At 36.6% G+C, this 20,590-nt stretch overlaps 1 protein-coding gene across 2 annotated transcripts in view; it reads left to right on the top strand.

The window, feature by feature from the left end:
• EMCN (endomucin) overlaps nt 1–20,313 on the top strand; it is a 96,028-nt gene extending 75,715 nt beyond the window's left edge. Inside the window, exons 8-12 of one of the 2 annotated variants that reach the window (XM_081046030.1) lie at nt 238–333; nt 4,319–4,343; nt 6,353–6,414; nt 11,377–11,450; nt 17,398–20,313. In XM_081046030.1, coding sequence (XP_080902156.1) covers nt 238–333; nt 4,319–4,343; nt 6,353–6,414; nt 11,377–11,411 — 218 coding nt within the window. In that variant the 3' untranslated portion in view covers nt 11,412–11,450; nt 17,398–20,313. The remainder of the gene's footprint in view (nt 1–237; nt 334–4,318; nt 4,344–6,352; nt 6,415–11,376; nt 11,451–17,397) is intronic. The other variant, XM_081046029.1, reaches the window with a different exon arrangement.
• Nucleotides 20,314–20,590: the final 277 nt, after the last annotated feature.

Below are 20,590 nucleotides of genomic sequence, written 5' to 3'. Positions count from 1 at the left end.
ACTATCTCCCTTAGGTTTGAAATTTTATTTCAGAAAGGCTACAAGACTGACATCAAGTGGATACGTCAGAAATGACAACTGGAGCAAAACTCATGCATCAGATCAATCTTTGCCTAAAATACAACATTTTAATAGAATGATGTTTAAAGAAGAAAGCATGCATGCATTTGTTCGGTGCATCAACTATTTATTGTGACATTCAATTGCCACTCTGACAATGTCTCCTATACTTCCTAGGTATTATTTTGCCTGTAGTTATTGCTTTGATTGTAATAACACTTTCAGCATTTGCTCTGGTGGGTTTGTGTCGAATGTGCCGGAAGACAGACCCAGGTAGGTAATAATGTTTTGTTTCATTTTGTTGAGAATATACATGCTCAGTCTAAACTCTTAAGGGTGTAGAGGAATTACAGAAAAAAATAAAATGCCATATTGCTTGATCCCAAAAATAGAGACAAAGGGGTAGAGAAAGCCATTGTGTGCTGGTGAAGTAAGTAGTAGGGATTAACCACTAGTGGCAGATATTATCAAATATGGAAAAATTCTTTTCAATGAAATAGCCCCAGTTTTGTGGGTGGTTGGGGGAGTATGGTAGTAAAGAAGACAGACAATGACATGCATTATCTATGGTGAAGATTTGTTCCTTTTCCATATAACAGACGATAAAGGGAAGCTTGTTAAGAATTTAGCTTAGGGGCCCATAATCTCAAGAAGAGTGTTCTGTGACTTTGTTCTCTCCTGGGAGGCATTGATTCCTTCCAATGAGGGTGGTTTCCACGATGTGGGCTCTGTTAATTGAATTAGTTCCTCAGGATTGAACACAACTGCAATTTTTAGTGGGAGTCTAGTCTGAAATTCTTTATTATCCTCCTTAATCCTCCAATAACATTTAGAAGTCTTTCCTCTTTCCTTTAAAATGACACTGCTCTTTTTAAAACATCCTCACACTTTGTTTTCTTCTTTTTGCTGTTTTTACATTCTCCCTAAATCTTAAATATTTATGGTTCCCATAATTACATTATATTGTTGTGTTTTTTTAAAAATAAACTTTTTATTTTAGAATACATTAAAATGTATTAAAAAGTTGCAAAGACAGCTGGAATTGCCATACACCCCATACCTGTTTTTCTTATTATTAATATGGTATATTAGTCACAATTACTTAACGAGTATTGATCCATTATTGTTAACTAGAGTCCCTACTTTACTCAGATATCTTTCAGTCTTTATTCAGTCTTTTTTTTTCGGTTCCAGGAACTTGAGCTGTTTTTATTATACACTTCATCAGAATCCCCCTTCAGTTTTCATGGCTCAGTACTCCTCTCTGTTATCTTAAATGTCAGTCTATCCTTCCATTCCAGACCCCTGCCCTGCTTGTGAAATGCCGTGGTACGTGTCCCTGTTTTCGTCCATGCTATTTCTTCCTCTAGAATGTCCAGCCCACCACTTAATTCTTATAACATATTTAATCTCCAATTTATCCATTAGCATCTAGTTCAAACACCAATTTAATGTATCTTTGTATAACACACCATCTCTTTAAGCACAATGGAGTGCTCTTACTTTAAATTCTATAGAATTTTGTGATATTATTCATCATGCTATAGTGCACAGTTACCTCTCTATGTGCCGGTTTCCCCTTAGTCTGTTCTGAGTGCTATAACAAAAATACTGTAGACTGCGTGGCTTAAACAACAATTTATTGCTCATAATTCTGGAGGTTGAGAAGTCCAATCAAGAAACCATCAGATTGGGTGAGGGTATTTATTCTTCCTGGTTTATAGCTAACTGCCTTCTCTCTGTGTCTCACATGTTGGGAAGAACAAGAGAGTTTTTTGTGGTCTTCTTATAAGGGCACCAATCCCATGAAGACTCAGGTCTCATGACCTAATCACCTTCCAAAGAACCAACATCCTAAATTCATCACATTGGGTGTTCAGATTTAACATATGAATTTTAGGAGGATACAAACATTCAGTCCACAACTTCAGGCAACCTCTCCAGTCACAAAACACACATTGTTCACATTGCATCATGCATAATGCATAGCAGAGCCTTACTATATGCTTGCTGAGTTAAATTTTTATATTTTCAGTAAAATAGAACCTTGCCTTTCCTCACTTACATTCTAAATATTTAACTAACGGAACTCTACCTAAATCTCAAATACGGTGAAAAAGAAAAATCAATTATATGATGAGACACAGGTATATAAGCCACACTATCCTTTGTGTACCCCATGGACAGGGTGTCTACAAGGACACTAATGAATGCTGCTCCTGAGACCAGTCCCTAACCACGCCCACCACACAAACAGCTGGGTTAAGGCATGACAGTGAAAGGAAAGTTACAAGACAAAAACAGTAGTGTTCATTTTAGCTCTTGGTGGAAAATAACAAGAAAACAAATCAATTACTTTCCCTTTGGGAGTTAATGAATAAACTTCTTAATAATGTCGAAAATATGTTTTCTTACTCAGTTTCCAGAGGGAAAATGGCATGTTTAAACATCAGTTTAATTTCTCTAAATTGCTAACCCACCAATCCTATCTTTTATGGGAAATCACCCATCCAAGTTGAATCCTGTGGGTGTTGACTACACAGGAAAGGTTAAAAAAAAATTATTGTGCTAAATCCATTTGTAAAAATACCCTTTTCTGAAAAATGGCTTTGCATAGGAAGATTTGCAAATAAGTTATTTACAAAGTGGACATTGTCTATTAAGGAGGACTCTGTGGATGAATTGGATCATTTGGGGGGGGAAAATGTACAAAATTCCTACCACTGTGGAGAGTTATTCTAAAGACATATGATACTTTATAACCAAGTTTAACAATTGTACCATTAGCCAAATCTTCTTGGTTATGGTTAACTCTGTTTTCCAAACAGAATTTATAACATTGTTATCATTAAATTAGCAACATTATAAACCCTCAGTTAATCACTCTTCAATATGTTGGTGAGACTTCATTAAGTTCCGAAAATTTATAAACTAACTCTGCTTTCTGGAAGACAACATGAATCAGAGATTTTAGTATGAAATTATACTTATCTGGATAATGTTAACAATAGTCTGAGCTTTAATCCAAATAAGAACAGCATATATGCAGAAAGTAGTCTGTTGGTAGGCATCTATGTGCTAATGAACCCATATTACAGTATTGTAAGAAAAAAATTTAAATAGGCATGCAAAAGATATCATTTTGGAACACGGCTATGAGTGTCACAGGTGATATCACACATAGCATTTATACCAGAACTTTTCAAAATGCTTCCCTACTTATGGTAGGGAAGATGAGGTTAGATCTCGTTGGTGAACAGCATGTGGCACCCTGAAGTAAATTCCTAAGGAGTAAGTGTCATGATGGAATACCTTAGCCAACGTAACAGAAAAAAAAGTAGCCAAAAAACTAGTGGAAATAAAGGTCTGCACAAAAAAATGATGTTCAAAGCCAGGAGAACTATATTCACAGGGCTTTATATATACATATCCAATGACAGGAGCTAGATTAGAGATGGAATCCAAGAGACAGGAGCTGAGTAGTAATGAATTAAAACCACAGAAAAACTGGGAACAAAACAAAGCTATTGCATTATACGAGTAGCTTGCCTAATAGGTAGGTCACAGTTAATGAGAGGTTTGACCACCAACATCAGCTCCTGGAGGGCACGTTCATGTGCAGAATGAATCATCTGAGTCTCACTCTAACCCCACTTTGTTTTCACCAGTCCCGGTGGAGCAGCCTGGCAAAGCATACAAAAGATTAGTTGCCATTAGTAGCCTCAGTGACATTGTGGGCATTTTTGAGAGACTGAATCAGTGGGATTCAGATGCAATTAAAAGCAATATCTACATCATAGTTCATCACAGATACAGTGATTTGTGTTCTCAAGATGAGCAATGTATAAAGGAAAGTCATAAATTCGATTATCTGGTCTAAAAAGGTAATTTGATATTCAAAAGAGAATTTTTTTTTCAGAGATACTGGTATAAACTGAGACTTTTCTGGTTTCTGAGAGATGTGTGATAACAAATAGCAGTTTCACATAGTGATGAAACTATAAGACTAAAATTAGTCTGGAACTAAGTTCTGTGGAGTTGACCTAGTTAGGACTATTTCATGAATGTATTAGTCATACCTGAGAAATGAATGGTAACCATATCTAAGAAAATGGTCAGTGGGGCAGGGAGTGGAGAAGTTAAAAAAAAAAGGTAAAAATTGTCTTTAGCAATATCTCTGCACAGAAAGTTGCAGGGATCTCAGATTTTTTGTAGCCACGCTTCTTGCAACTCTGATAACAATTCTCTCCTCCCCTAGGCACACCAGAAAATGGAAATGACCAGTAAGTAATGCCACATCATTTTTATCTTTTTTCCCCTACAAGCTCTGACCCTATCGTTTACACAGGGAAGAGTATTGATTCTATACTTATACTTATTTTTGGTTTGTTTTTTTAAAGAATTTGTGTAGAAAACACTATAAATGGAGTTTGGCTAAGTATTTATCAGGGCTCTCTCTATTCAGCGGAGAAATTCCAACAACTGAAAGAGAGGATTGCTCTTAAGCTTGGGTAAAGTAGTAAAATGGAGAATCAAAAGATAGAAAGTAAACATAGAAGAATGAATATAACTACATGGATAAATATCATAGGAAACATACCTAGAGTTTTTAAATAGTTTCCCAATGAAATTTCAGTATGTTTATCACAATTAGGGAAAAATCATGCCTGCACCTTGAGACAGCAATTAGTGGCTTTACCTTAACAGTTGATGCTTGTTCTCCTTTGAGTTTTTTAAAAAAGAAACAGACTCAAATACATCTGTTGGTTTCCAGAGGTCAGGGAGTTTGGGGCATTGGGTGAAAAAGCTGAAGGAATTAAGAAATACAAATTGGTGATTACAAAATAGTCACGGGGACGTAATGTACAGCATAGAGAATATAATCAGCAATGTTGCAACAACTATGCATAGTGCCAGGGATGTACTAGACCAATCAGGATAACTGCATAAATTATATGAATGTCTAACCACTGTGCTGTACACCTGAAGGTAATATAAAATAATATTGAATGTCAACTGTAACTGCAAAAAAATGAAATAATAATAAAATTTTAAAAAGCTGTTGTTACCAATCCAGCCAACTGTTGCAATGAAGGTGCTACAAATTCTAACTAGAACAAACTACAAGAGGAGAGACAAATTGTTTTAGTGTCAAAAACCAATTCTGTGGTTAAGTTTTCTTTGTTGACCTCAATTTGTAGCCTGCCTTTATGTATGTGCTTTTGTTCATCAGGCTGTGAACTTTAGAAATTCTATCCGTAGATCATCTACCCTTCTTGTAATAATTAGAAATAGAGGCTTTTGACACGTCCAAGGAAAGGAACTTGGGTTTGACACAATTCAGAACCTGAGAAAGATAGGTGGGAACTTTTGATTAAAATAGTTCAGACACTATACTGTAGTATCCAGGACCTCATGGAAAAGGACATCCCCAGAACTCAACACCAGCCCAAAAGGTTTGGAAACATTTCTGTGTCTTCCCCTTCTTGATTCAGGACTGGAGATCTGTACCATATAGACCTTGTGACAAGTGTTCACATGACCTATCTGTGGGGACAGAGCCAGGAGTGCAGTTTCCAGGGTCTCGGCCTCACATAGAAAGGTGCTGGCTCGGGTAGTAAATGGCCATCAACTGTGAGTGGATGGCCATCAGCTGTGGCTGGTCGGCCGTCAGCTGTAATCAATGAGCCATTGGCCACTAATATAACTGCCATGGCTACGCTAGCAGGAAATGGGGGCTAGCAAGAAGATGGTGGTTGGGCTAGCAAGCGCGGATTGCAGCTAGTAAATGGGGTTGGTTGGTTGGCAGAAAAGCGGACAGCAGGTTGCAGATCGTGTGGCTCCTGCTTCCTGTATCTCCAACCCAGCTGTAAGCAAGACTATAGTGGTATGACTCCCCTATTTATGGCTTCGTGGGTGTTCCTTTTTGGCCTCGCCACGTCCTGCATTCTTATGTGGGGAGCGGGACCAGAGACCTCGCATGCCACCCTGTGTGACACATGGCGCAGTGAGCAGGGTCTCCCGAATGACATATCTTAGTGTTTAATTTACCTTATCATTGCATTGCTGTAACAGAAGGATGGAGATTTATTGGCTTGATTCCAGAAGTAGAAAGTGCTATAAAAGTATGTGTGTGTCTGTATGTGACAAGACACAGGTTTTGCCACAGAAACACATACAAATACATATGTTTGTGTATCTTCTTCATTCTGTGTATATCATGTTTACTTTCTTTCAGAGATATACAATGCTAATTCTGTGGTGCTAACTGGATGTTTTCTGTTCCAAATAGACCTCAGTCTGATAAAGAGAGTGTGAAGCTTCTCACTGTTAAGACAATTTCCCATGAGTCTGGTAAGTAAGTTCCCAGATTGATGATTAGACAAAAGATGGTTATTTCAAAACTAACTTGGATTTTGTTCATGTCTGAACAGTCAATAACTCCCAATAAGTACAAAAGTCTCCTATAAAGGAAAGATTAGCCCTAGAAATATTATTTTTGATAAAATTATCAGTCTACTTGGCTGTCAGAGGTTGCTTTTAATAACATGTAGATGTGTTCTAAAGAATGAGTGGTAACTAGAAGCATTTTCCATTCTGTAGTAATGTCAAAGAACATGTACTAGGGTTTTCTTTATTATTGTTGTTATTTTGCTTCATTTTTGGTAATGGCTGTGTATAGTTCACTGGAACCAGGATTCATCAGTTAAAATGTAAATCGTATTTTGTATAATTTCATATAATTTTAATTAGATTTACCCGTGAGGACAAAACACAATTTCCTGTTGATAAAATTTACATTTCTTTTTTCCGTTTCTTAGTTTTAGATTTCACGTGATTTGAAATGTAAATGTTTTCTTCAAAATGTACATATGATTTGTATGAGTTATGTTATATCAAGAACAATAATAAATGAGATGCTATGTAGCTTTTATATAAAAAAGCACAGCTTACTTTCTTAAAGTTTTGAGTAGAACACTTATTTAAAACAATGATATCACAAAACAGATAAATAAAAATTACTAATTTTACAAAAAATCCATGTTTAAATATCAAGTTACATTAATACATTTACCATATTCAGTTCCCTCAATTATACCTGTACAAAATAATCCCAGAATACAGATCTTATGTAGAATGAGAGCTACAGAATGATAAAATACATTATAAATATGTAGCAAATTTGTTTGAAAACAAAAAGCTATATTGTCCCAATTCAAGAGCAAGATATCAAAGGCTAAAAATGACCCAATTTCAGGTAGGAAATTCTAACTAGAACAAACTACAAGAGGGCAACAGAAGACTTGAAAAGTGAGGGCACCCAAAATGTGCAGAGATATGCCAAACCCCTCATGTGAGCCATTGTCATTTAAGAGAGACTTTCCTCATTCTTGTATCTCTTCTACTCTTTGCCGTACATGTTTTCTTTATTCCCACAGAGTTCTCTGAGGTAACCATCTGCAGGGGCCGAGGAGTCAAATTCACTCATAACATAATTGGAAACCACTCACAGGTTTCCCCTGGCTTCTTACTGGCCTTAACTAAGTAGCCAAGCCTATTAATAGCTACTAGGTCAGGGAAAAGCAGCCTAAAAATGAACTAGTCCTGAGTAAGCACATGAAAGGTCTTGAGTATGAATATGTCATTTGTCAAGAAGAGTTCTTGAATCTGCCTGTGACTTGCGAGCAAGCATTGTAATAATTTCATGCACTCTCCCTTACTCCTTTGAGAATTTAGCCTAACACTGCAGACTCAGGTCTCGCCAAGCTGTAAGTGGCATGCTGATCAGCTGACTCTCCTTGTGAGGAAGGGGCTGCAATCAGAACCACCTACTGTAGCACCCTTTTCTACCAGGATAATGACAACTGACACCAGAATCGAAACTTCCAGAAGGAAAAACTCTAGAGAACTTTGTGTTTCTTGGTGGTAAATTTAATATCTGATTCTTCATTAAGGCCCAAGGAAAGTTCTAGATAAGCTGATATCCCCACTCTCATAATAATAGTCATAATAAGGAGAATAGCCTATGGTGGGATTGTTAAGAAGACCCTTAATTCTCCAAGCTCCATTTTCTTCATAAGCAACTCAGGACATCGGTCTAAGGAGGCAATATTATCATCGCAATAGTAAGATCTATCCTCTGGTACTTTTATTTCTGCCAACCTCAATTTAGGACTCACACCTTTTTAAATAAAATAACCTGTCAATGGTTAACCCACTTGATTACGAAGGAAAATATTTGGTGAGAGGACAAGAATGAAATTGGTGTTTCAGAGCTGATTTCAAAAGCCTAGAATTAATAATGGAAAGCATAATGATCTCCAAGTGTTCTGTGTACTACCACAATTTTTATTAAAGTCTGGCTCCTGAAACACTCACCAACAAATCTCTTTTCATTGCATTTCAAACTTATTCAAATATGTTTTCTTTATGATCATCATACTCAACAGAAGTTACAATATTATAATCGTTTTTACTTAAATATCTTTTTCCCAATAGAGACATCTTTCCTAAAACAGAACTAGAATAAAATCTGAAATGATTAGGTGTGATGTTAAGTTCACAAGTTTAGCCCAATGTTCCCCTATCTCCTTTATAACAATTTTCAGCAATTTTAAAAATACAGAAAATAATTTGATAGAACAAATGTCTGACTACGCACCACTCAGAACTGATGAGTGCTACATTTCATGTTATTTGCATCATGGCCTAGGAAATATAGTGAGAATTAATGTGCCTAAGTGGTAACAAAATGAAATTTGAGCTTCAGTGTCCATAGGAATTTGTTGGATTGGTCAGTACTTCCATTTATAAACTCTGGTCTTATATCTGAAAATAAATTGTATCATTTTAAGGTCAATAAATCATGCTTCCAAGGAAACAGAGCTCTACAGCCACCCACCTTCAGGGGAAATGCCAGTGGATGCTACGTTGCCTGGGTTTCTAGAAGCCTCAGGGAACCATAGTTATTGTTCTGGTCATTGTCTTCTGATAAAACAGTTTCTTGCCCCAAAGCCTCCTATGACTAGGCCATGATGTTCACCTACCAACACTCCCTACTTCCTTTAAATGTGTTCTCTCTCAGGCAGGGTTCTTCTGCTGAAAATGCAGCCCACAGATGTTTAAAATTTGATTATTTACATTAGGAGTTCTCTTTAATATAAAAGCTACTAGAGCACAACAAGGATGTGCTTTCAGGAAAAACTGAACACCAAACGTGGCAGATCAAGGAGTCCTTTATGATAACATAAGATCCCAGGCAGCTTCAGTAAGGAATCTGGCCAAGTTAACACCCCCCCCCCACGACGGACTGCAAAATATACATGTGACATAATGCATGTTAAGTATGATTTTGAAAAATGTGGAGGAAGAAAAAGCCATCTGAATTCATTACAATATTGCTCTGCTTAGAAAACTCTGATAAACATATGTTATTAAGATTAAGTTCAAACTCTTTGTCATGTCTACCAGACGCTAGGATGCATGGGGCTTCTCTTGGTCCTGTGAGCCATTTAATAAGGCATATTCCCAGACATCATTCATCTCCTGTCCCTGTCCACCTAGCTTCACTCAAGCTCTTTTGAAGGAGGAGTCGGTGGCTTGGTCTCCTTTGTTCCTCCTACCTCCCACTCCTCGTCATTGTGGTAATTACACATTGTTAGTATAGTATTAGTACACTAATACTAATTAGTATATTATGGTAATTAGTAAATGCACAGATGCTTATTTTGCTTATTTTTACAAATAAAAGTTTTTTAACAACAAGAAATGAATAAAAATGTAAAGATCAGCAAAAAGATTCATAGATTTATAAAGCCACACATAGACGCAACTTCTCTTTCCCAACACTTCAATGTTTGGCTCGTTCTCTGCATTTCCACCAAAGCTTCCTTGACTGTCCCAGCTGTACATGGTCTTTCTCTCCTCTTATAATAACTTGGGAAATCAGGATGTATTACTGCCTTAAACAGCCATTTTAATATTTGACTACATTATGCATAATGGAAAATAGAAAAAAAATACAAAATAGCAAAGAATTCAAAATTACTCATGAAACACAACCTTGGTGTAATCACTATTGGCATTTGGTGTATTTCCTTCCAGTTTTTCTTTTTTTCCTGCCCCACAGTATGTATGTGTTTCATTTGCTTTTACCATAGATATTATTGTTATAACTGTTATTGGAATCAGACTGGTACTGAATCTTTCTCATATTCTTTATTCCCAGTTAGACAGACCTTGAAGGAAGATATTAAGAATTGTAATGATTCTCATACGATTTGCTCTATATGACTTCTGGCTGACAGTAGTGTTTTAATAAATGTTTATTTTGTTTACTTCTCATTGCTGTACTTCATACCTATGAATTCCAAGAGGTGCTGTGCCTTTTGCAATACACACAATAGTGAGCAAAGGGTTGTATCTAGGGTAGGGGCTATGAGGGCTGTCACTCTGTTCCTGACATTTCTCTGAGGACAGGACCTAAGGAGCTCTTGAAGAAAAGTTCCGATTTGTTCTTTTCATAAGTCTCTGGCGCTATTTGTTATCACCATGACTGTGCAGGTAATAGGTGATGTCAATGGAGTCCCCATAAAACAGGTTTCCTAACTGGCAGCTAATAAAAGCTGGAGCAAAATGATGACATTTATTCTCAAAGCTGGTTTTATAAAGTGTGGCTGCTATTGATACGTGAATCTATCTAAAACATACAGGTAATATGAAATGTGATGATCACAAATAAGGGGCATGTAGAAATACTTGGGGTCTCTCCGCTTCCCATCATTGTAGGCTAATATTTATCTTTATATTGGATGATGGGATAACACTGTTATTTAAACTAACGTCCCCTGTGCTGCTCTGGATATCACCAAAGTGTTCATGTTGGCCTATAAATTCATTTTCACAAAACTCTTACAGAATTATTTAAACAGAGGATGCTAGAAAGTTTTCCTGATAAAATGGCACTTTAATATATGACACAGTTTTGCTTAGGCAGAGCCAGCCCACGGAATAAGCAAAAATCAATAACATTCTCTAGGGTGACTCTCTTGTTATCGCCTCCCAACCCTCACATACCCTCATGACCAAGGAGTTAGTGTTGCTCCTTTAGGGTGAAAACAGACAATGGCCAAAAACAGCTCATAAATCTTGGTGAACAATTTCTGGGCCATACCAAAAGGCAAACTGTGGCTCTAGTGACATTCTTGCAGGAAAATTGGACCTTTCTTGAAAAACATAAAACAAGCCAAGAGACTTTTATTTTCGTCCTTATTCATTCTCTGAGCTTATAGGTCAAAGTGTATCTTCTGGTTTCAGGTGAGCACTCTGCACAAGGAAAAACCAAGAACTGACAGCTTGGTGAACCCTCCCTTCACCTGGGCAGTAAATATGTAAGTTTCCTAACTTCATTCACTGAGATGCTCATTAATATCTGTTTTGTTAGCCTGCTGCAGCTTAGATTATTTTTAAAGATTTTTATAAGCTGCAAAGTTAATGGTTTGTGTCAGTAAAGCCATCATTGTCTCTTTGTTTAAAAACAAATGCTAAAAAGACTTGCTAGAGAAATGAATGTCTTGGGAGCTGTAAAATATTCTTCCAGTTGTGCTGCTACCTCAAGAATGACACAGTTCACTCTTTGTGCCTATTGGTAATATTTCCTTATAAATGCAGTTTGCCTTTTCCTGGGTGACTGTACACACACTGACAGTGGCAGTTAGACAGGGTTCTATGGCTAACAAAGACTCACAGGACTCAAAATGACAATGCTTAGAAATTTGTAGTTGATTGCAGAAAAAGGACATGAGACAGCAGCTGCGTAAAAGATACACATCAGAGCCAAAGGCTGGCTCAGAGCATGGGGTCCAGAAAAGCCAGCTAGGAGGTCTGACTGTCCTCCTTCTGCAAGGACCAGACCAGGGCGGACTTCATCTCTGGGGCCAGGAACCAAGGATGTATGCACAAAGCACCTCAAACAAAGGGATCCAAAATATATTCTCATGTGGGGTTTCTTAAATTTCTTGCTTCATAACTAGCTGAGGGACAGAGTCCTCCACGTGTTTCAATGGAACTAGATGCAAATGATCAATTTCCTTACAATTATAGTTAATAAATACTTGAAACCTCTCAAAACTATGGTTCCAAGCAACACTGTTGTTCTTCATGTTCCATGCTTTGACCAGGAATCCGTGCAAAAGCAGGTACCTTTCTTATTTCAGTAAAACAGCTCAGGCCAATTTCAGGTCTGCTGGAATTAACCCTCCCAGCTTACCATGGTATTGTCTTTTACTTTCCTAGAATTGGCTAGGAGATTTTCTTCTGACTTTAGTTTATTTTTCATACAAATCATTGATTAAGGGTCAGCCTCACAATTAGTGTTTGATGCTTTTTGAACCTGCAGAAGAATTTGCCCTTTGGCAACTAAAAAAGAAAAAGAACAAATGAATATGTATAAGCCCATAATTGGCCTGGCCACAATGGCAGTCACTCTGGGTAATGTCCAGGGGAAAGACTGTCCTTCTGGTGTCCACTACCTATGGTCTCCTGCCCAGCCACAAATACGATGCTGTTACAGACATGCAGCAAATGCTTGTTGCATAAATGATGATTGCCATGCTTCTCTGGCCAGTAGCAGGAGGCAAACAGAGGAGTACCATCCAGACATACGCATCAGTATCAGAACTCCGTCTCTCTCCACTCAGCAATTTGTGGATTAGAATGAGAAAAATCTGGAAGTTTGTCTATCCTTTTGCAATGGACACTTGCGGGTGCAAAGTTCGAGGAGCTGAGAAGTTTGAGAAGTTTGTGGAGACATGTGCATGGAAAGCTCTCTTCCATTACCAGCTATGGTTTCTTTGCAACCCTGTGGCTAGTAAAAGGATGCTTTCTAGATCATCAAAATGCTCAAATCTTAGTAATTAATTGTCCAATTTGGAGGAAGACAAAGACTTCCATTCAGTTGGAAAGAAAAGAAAAAGTGTATAGCAAACAAGGAATAGTGCTGATCCAAACAAGCTCAACAAAATAAATTATTATCCATTTCCCATTCAAAAGTTGTACTTTAAAAAATACTCTTGCCCCTAATTTCATGTCTTTTAATTTGCAGTGATACATGGCTTTTGTTGCTCTTCTACATAACTTTGGAATTAGATAACGATATTCGGAAGAGTGTAGATCAGAAAATAATGGGAACCAGTTTGACATCTGTCAATTCTACTATTTGTCTTACTTTTTTTAATTCTACTATTTCTCTTAGCAATTATGGCACTTTAAATGTAGTAACCAGTGAGTAATTACTTTCTACGTTATCAACTAGAAATTAGATATCAACTCAGAGATTTAGAATAAATAGAAATATATTCATTAGAATTAGAAATTTTGGGAAAAGAAGTTTAGAAATCTTTGGATCTGTATGCAACAGCAAACACTAATATGGAAATATTCACTCGTTAACATTTTTCACTTCAAAATAAAAATCTAGATATACTTAATGTTTTCTGCTTCATATATTGATCTATTTTGTACAGAGTATTATATTTATTGCGGTTTGGCAGGGCAGACAGAAATTCCAAAGTATTCATAATCTGTGGTTCTTGCCCTCTGCAAATCTTTGTCTAGTGACAGAGTGACACCACATACAAGAAATAAGAAAATAATTTGAGAAAAAATTAAAAAACTGTATGGGCATGATTGATACTGATTGAGCAATTCAAATTAGTTCTAAAATCTCCAAGACTTTTATATAAAAAACAGGAAAGTTAATAGGTGTTTCAAATTTTTTTTTATTTTTTCACACTGATTCATTGCTACATTTAGGGACCATAATTTCTTTAAAATAAAAAATATATATATCTTTTTGCTTACATTTTCTCTGTATAATTCACTTAAACCCCTCTCAAAATAGCTATGAATACAAAAATAACATGTTTCGTTTTGAAGGCCACCGGAATCAAAGATTAGATGTACATTAGTTATATACATCTCTATGCATGTTTGTGCTCATTTACAAGGCGAGTGTGCTGTTATTTTCTCAGATTAATTTTCTTATGACAAGGAGTGGCAAGGATGACATCGCTAAAGTATTTGCTGTTACATAGAACTTCTGCCAAGGCCAGAATGTCTTCGCAAAAATGTGGAGCAGGCAGACACATTCCTTTCTTATTGATGCCAATGAAAGATCTGAACAAATTAATCAATAAATGAATGTGCAGGTGGGGATATTATCTAATAATATCTCTACAAAGAAAATGTATAAAAACCGAAAGGCAAATAAAAATTAAAAAGAGAAAATAGAAGAAAACTTAGGAATGTTTTATTAACTGAGTAAGAATTTTCAAAACATAAAACAATATAAGAAAGTTCAATAGAAAAGATATAAATTCTACCATATCATGAGTTAAAACTTCTAAATATAAAAACATTATCATAACAAAATTTATGACAAAAAACAAATTGGGAAAATGCATAAAGATGACACCAATTAATTAATATCCTAAATATACAAAGATGTTTATATATATTGGGAAATAGAAAAATGGGCAAAGGCTATGAATAGATAACTCCTAGAGGAGGGAATAGAAAGGGCAACATAAAATAGATGAGTTCCTATACTACTACTATTCAAAAATGTGTATCAAGACCAAAAAAATTATAACCTCCAATTGAATTGGGTTTTTTTGTAATTTTTGAAAATCATACTAGTGAAACAAATAGTTTCATATGTTGCATTTGAAAGTATAAGCTGGAACAATTTTTGCAATGTAGGTTCCGCATCTATAAAGCCAGGACAGAACAATCTTTTCTAAGACCATTGTGCCTCTTTGTTTATAAAGTGTTGTCTATATTCTTCAAGAATCTATCATGATACTTTGTTATAAACGTGATCATTTATACTTTGTAAGAATCACAAATTTATAAAATTATAGGATTCTGAGAGCTTCAGTGACGATAAAGTCCTGCCTTATTGTTATTATTGAAGCCAACACTCTGAAGTTTAGAAGGATTATAATGTTGGAAACACAACAAATTATTAACTAATGAAAAAAAATCATTAATAAAGCAAGATGCATTTCTTCAGAAAGAGTATCAATAGGGAAGACACTGTGATAAAAACTCCTGTTTGTTCCTCTATTGGTTGCTGATATTTTAAAACAAAGGTCAATATAATACTAATCATGAGCATTATCCTACTCACACCAATCCAGATGTTTACATAGCTGTGATCTACGCTGCAAACTCTTGACTCCACTTGGAAACTCACCTACAGAGGAGTATGGTTCAGTTGAACAAAAAGTGACAGAGATCTTATTTCTGCCAAGTACTAGGCCAGGTATAAAACTGTATATGACATGTTGCTGTCCTCAAGGAGCTTTTAGAAGTGAAGAGAAATACATCTAAGGAAGATCACTTTAGCATAACAGCAAATAATAAGACAGTGGTATGGAAATATAGACATGGAACCGTGAAGTTTAACGGCAGATTTCTTAGCGAGGATGGTATTTGATCTGAGACTTACAGAATTAGAAAAAAAAGTGACCTAGGTTTTTCTAGGCACAGGGAACAGCATATACTAATGAAAAGAATTGTGAAACAGTATGGTATACGAAACAAGTTAGAAATAATTGATTAGCCTAGAGCTGTGCTGTACACATCTGCTGCTGTGTCAGCGAACTATGGATACTGTTGTTCCACAATAAGATTAAGAACAGAAACTGTGTGTAAGCATTTAAAAATTTTTAGAACAATTTGATATCGCTGCAACATTCTCTGCATGTTACCGTCTTTTTAAAAATATCAGTTGGCAGCTGAGTATAAATTTAAAAACAACCTAGTCTTTCACCATAGATAGCTTGGGAAGCACTGGCCTTCAGTTCCATGCCAGAAGGGCTGGGATATCAGGTTGAAGCAGTAGAGGGCAGCAGATCTCGGGAGGCCTTTTTTCCCCAGGGTAAGAATGGACTAGAAAGGACTTCACAAAGCAAGAATGAACTACTTTCCTTTTCTAAGCAGAGTAAAATCATTCTTTCTTAATGCCATCAAGAATTGTCTCCTTTTGGGAGACACTTCAACCTTGAATGTAAAACACACCCAGGAAATCAGTCCAAAATTTGAGAGGGGGGCTGTTCTGCTGACATGCCTATAGTCATCGTGCTCTTTCTAGAGCTACACGATGCTCTGGCAGGGGCTGGGCCCTTTATCCGCCACAGAGGCTCTAGGAGAACATCGGAAATACCCTGTTCTACAGTCCTCCCCACAGACTAAGTCTTCACGTGGATCCTGTGGTTACTCCGCTCTTCAAACTGCCCTCCAAGTCCTGGCAGCCAGTGTCTAGCTTTCTCCTCATTCAAGACAACAGTGCAACCATCCCAACCAAAGATTCTACCTCTGCCAAAACCATGCCATGAAAGAGCAGGGTGCCGGTCTCCACTCTGGCACCACTGCCCCCCTAACCCCCAGCATATCATTCTCCTCCCAGACTCCAGCAAATCACCAGTATTGCCACAGCAGCAGACAATATCTAACCCCTGCAGGACCTGCCCCTTTCCCACTTGGGTCACAAAGCCTCCATCTCCTGCTTCCCTTTGGACCAACAGAGAATGTAGTTTCTGTGCTGCAAACAAACAAACAAAAAAACAAAGTAATCAACCAAAGCCCTGGCTCTCCTTCCTGTGAAGAAGTAGAGAGTTGCCTGTTCATTCTTTGCCCTAATACGTAGTCTTCTCCCTATAAATTTCTTAAGACTCACATTATCACCCCAAGCAACATACCTCAAATTGTGTCCCATTAGTGACAAGGTACAGTTAAGGACTTTAATCAGAAGAGGAATATAATAGGATTTGTGCTTGAGACACATCACTGATATTTACTGGGGTTGATTAATTCAAAATGAGTGAGATTGGAAACAGAAGTTAGAAAGAAGACTATTGCAGTGTTCCCTAGGAAAAGAACAAGGGCCTTGCCGGGTCTGCAGGGACAGTAGGGATGGAGATGAAGAGACAGAATGGAATAGAGAAATGTCTGGCAGATAAAATTTTCCAGAGGTGGTTGACTGAATGTAGGCAGTGGGGAATGAGGAAGATTAGGACTGCAGATGATGCCATGGAGGTTAAGAGCAAAAGACGGAAATTATGGAGTGAGGAGGAACAGGTTAGGGAGGCAGTATAGGGGTTTTCCTTTCAGACGTGAGTTTGACTTTGAAGTGCTTGGGAGGTGTTCAACTGACTCGACTGGGTGGAAAAAATTCTGTTAGCCCCTAACTTTTGTTACCAAAAACAAAAGTCTCCCCCAACATCTCTACTTCTTTGCTTTCATGGACTCTGAACATTTTTTTTCCTCCCACAGGCTTAATCTTCAGCTTCAATGCTCCAGGGGTAGAAAGAGAGAAAGCCGTGTGGAATTAATCCTGACTTCCAATCCTGCTCGCCAGTCTGCACCAGTCACCTGTCCCAAAAAAGCGACGCCCAGATGACATGCGATAATCTGATAGAATCAAAAAGAATCTTGGACCTCTCCTATCCTTCGAGACATGAAAAAGCACATTACTACATCTTACAGGAATATTCTCAGGAGAGTGAATTTTAGGAAGGGCGTTTGTGAGCAGTCAATTTGACAGCCCAGGCAAGTGGATTTACAGATGACATGACATTCCTTTGTGTTTAAAGTTTCCAGAGATGACAGTTTTTATTCATGGGGGTCTTTCCTACTTTCTTGGTGTTCTTATATTATCTAATGTTTGTATTTATTGTTTTCTACTATAGTAATGCAGAGAAAATTTGCAAGTGTATTATTAAATGTTAGGTAGAAATCACAATGTGCCACTTTGTACATAAAGATATTTTATTCATATTTTCATGTTACTTTTAATAAATAATTACTGTATTCAATACACTAAAAATATCATAATATGAATGTGAAAATGGTAGTGGTATTGTCTTCCCATAATTATGAATATTTGTATTGATTATTAGTACATAAGGACTCAGTAATGAAAGACATCTGTAATAAGTGAGAAAGAGACAAAGAATTCACATATCAGACCCTGTTAGAGGGAAGTTATACAATTTCTTTAGTGTTTCCACTTGTAATGCACACTGTGTGACAAGGATATAGGGCATTTATGACACACTGAACTGCATTCATTAAGAAGATAACAAACATGATTAAGTTTTTTTCATAATTCTTTTGGTTAATACTCTCTCTGCATTTTTTATCTTTTAAAAATATAATGATTCGTTCTAGCAATCAGTGTGAAAGCTCCAGTTTGTAGAAACTAGCACTTCATGAATACATAACTGTGATATTATTTTTCAGTGTAACCCTTTCCCGGAAACACCACACACTTATAGCTGCCACCCCACCAGGAGCACACTCGTCTGTTGAAAGCTGACTGATGAACCTTGACCACTTCTTTGACACGTGCGATCAAAATGTCACGTTGGTTGAAGTTTTGTGAAAAGCTTTGAAACTAATAAGCTGCCAGTGGCAGCTCTTTAACTTTTATGATTATCTAAGTTGATTTCAATATTAAATCATCTTAGTGATATGAGGGCAGTGTAGTGGAGAGAGAATGGTGTGTATAAAACTGCCTACTAAAATTTCTTCCATTGCAATGTATTTGAAAACTTTCAGCTTTAAGGATTATATAATCATCTTGCTTTTAGCTTCATGATGTCTCGACTATTTCTAATCAAGGACACCAATTTCTAATCTCTATTTCTGATTAGAGTCCCCTTCTGTTTCTTTGAGAAGAAAGATGGGGACTTGGGGGGTTGAGGTGGGGCGAAGGAAAGTAAGAGCGTAGAGAAAATGGCTAGGAGCTCCAACACACACACTTTCCCTTGAGAGATGCTTTGTCCATGCGTAACTCCAACCTAGAGGTCTTTCAAATGAGTGCAGCAGTGGCTAGAGCATGCCAACCATTGGGCATTTGTCCTCAGAAGAAAAATATTCCAACAACCCTTAGCATGCTTTACTCAGCTCCTCAGCAGACACCTGTTACACAGAATGTATTGCAAAGAAACAAGCTCTTCTGCAATTTAAATGACTGCAAGTGATATTCTAGCTTTTGGAAAATAATGTTTTCTTGACTTTTCATAAGTATTGTTGGAAGGGTTTATAACAATCAGGAGGAGGGAAAGCTTTTTAATAGTCATGAAAGAATGAAATTCATTCTGGTTCAAGAACTGTACATAAAAATATGCTTTATACTAACAATTATAACATTAAATCTTTAAAAAGTCAAAGGGATAAGAGGATTGAGGAATTTGCAGAGATATTCATGGCATTTTGTAGCATCATTCTCAGAGGTAATGTCTTGATTTTTATAAATCAACTTAAATTTCTGTTGAAATAGGGTATTTTGTTATCAAGACAAAATTATCATCACTAATTAAATGTTTTTTTTAAAAAAATATTTGATTTAGATGATCTACTTTTTATGCCTGACTTGCCATAAGCTTTTTATTGTTATATATTAGGTTGGTGCAAAGGTAATTGCGGTTTAAAAGGTTAAAAATAATTGCAAAAACTGCAATTACTTTTGCACCAACCTAATAGTTCACATGTCGCTGCAGCAAAAGATTGGCTGTACTTAGATCAAAGACAAACTTTTTTATGTGTTTGTTCTGCATGACAATATGAATATAATTTAAGTCTATCAATAGTCAAAACATAAACAAAAGCTAATTAACTGGCACCGTTGTCATCTGAGAGTCAGTTGATGTTGTTGGCTGACACACTAGCTGTGATCAGCCAGCAGAAAAGACTTCTAAATTCCCCTACTGAGCTAAAATATTCCATTACACTTCTAACAAATCTGTGTCTTATTTCTTGTCTACCTGCCATGCTTAAGTTCATGAGGATCAACTCAGGACATCAAGGAATCTTCAACAATAAACCTGCTAGCTTTCCCTGATTTTTCTCTGCTGAACTCTATTTATGATCATTGAAGATTTTGGGGGGGTTCTAAAAAGAAAACGGGATATGTCCTTTAAAAGTTGTGTTTTGAGTAATGAAGTCTCAAGACTATAAAACTATTAATTGTTGCTTGATATTAAAGATATCCATCATTGTGATTAATTAAATAATAAGTACCCTGAACTGAGAATTTGTAATGAATTATCCACAAAACTTTCCTTAAAAATTTCCCCATAAACAATCTTGTTTAAGAATTCTCATGTTCCGTTAAATGAGTATACTTTGTCTTTGCTTCAAAGAGATTTGTCCTATGGGCCTGAATATACCAATTTCTTGTTCTGGATACTTTTTAAAGGAAACACAATTTTGATAAATAATGGAAAAACATCTTGCCCGTCAATATTACATTCCTGAAATTGAAGTCAGAATTCTACCCAAGTGATCATGGATAATATCACTAGTTAGCTAACACCCTATCCAAGACTCACTATGTGTCAGGTACTGTGCTAAAATCTTCACATTCTTCATCTTGGTTAATCATCACAACAATAGTAAGAGATAATTTCTAACATTATGTTATTATTTCAATTATTATTATTCAATTATTATAACCATCATC

This window comes from Rhinolophus hipposideros, assembly GCF_964194185.1.
Source record: "Rhinolophus hipposideros genome assembly, chromosome: 1".
In the NCBI taxonomy this organism is placed as follows: domain Eukaryota; kingdom Metazoa; phylum Chordata; class Mammalia; order Chiroptera; family Rhinolophidae; genus Rhinolophus; species Rhinolophus hipposideros.
The sequence above is the reverse complement of the archived record's forward strand: the minus strand, read 5'-3'. Positions and strand labels throughout refer to the sequence as shown.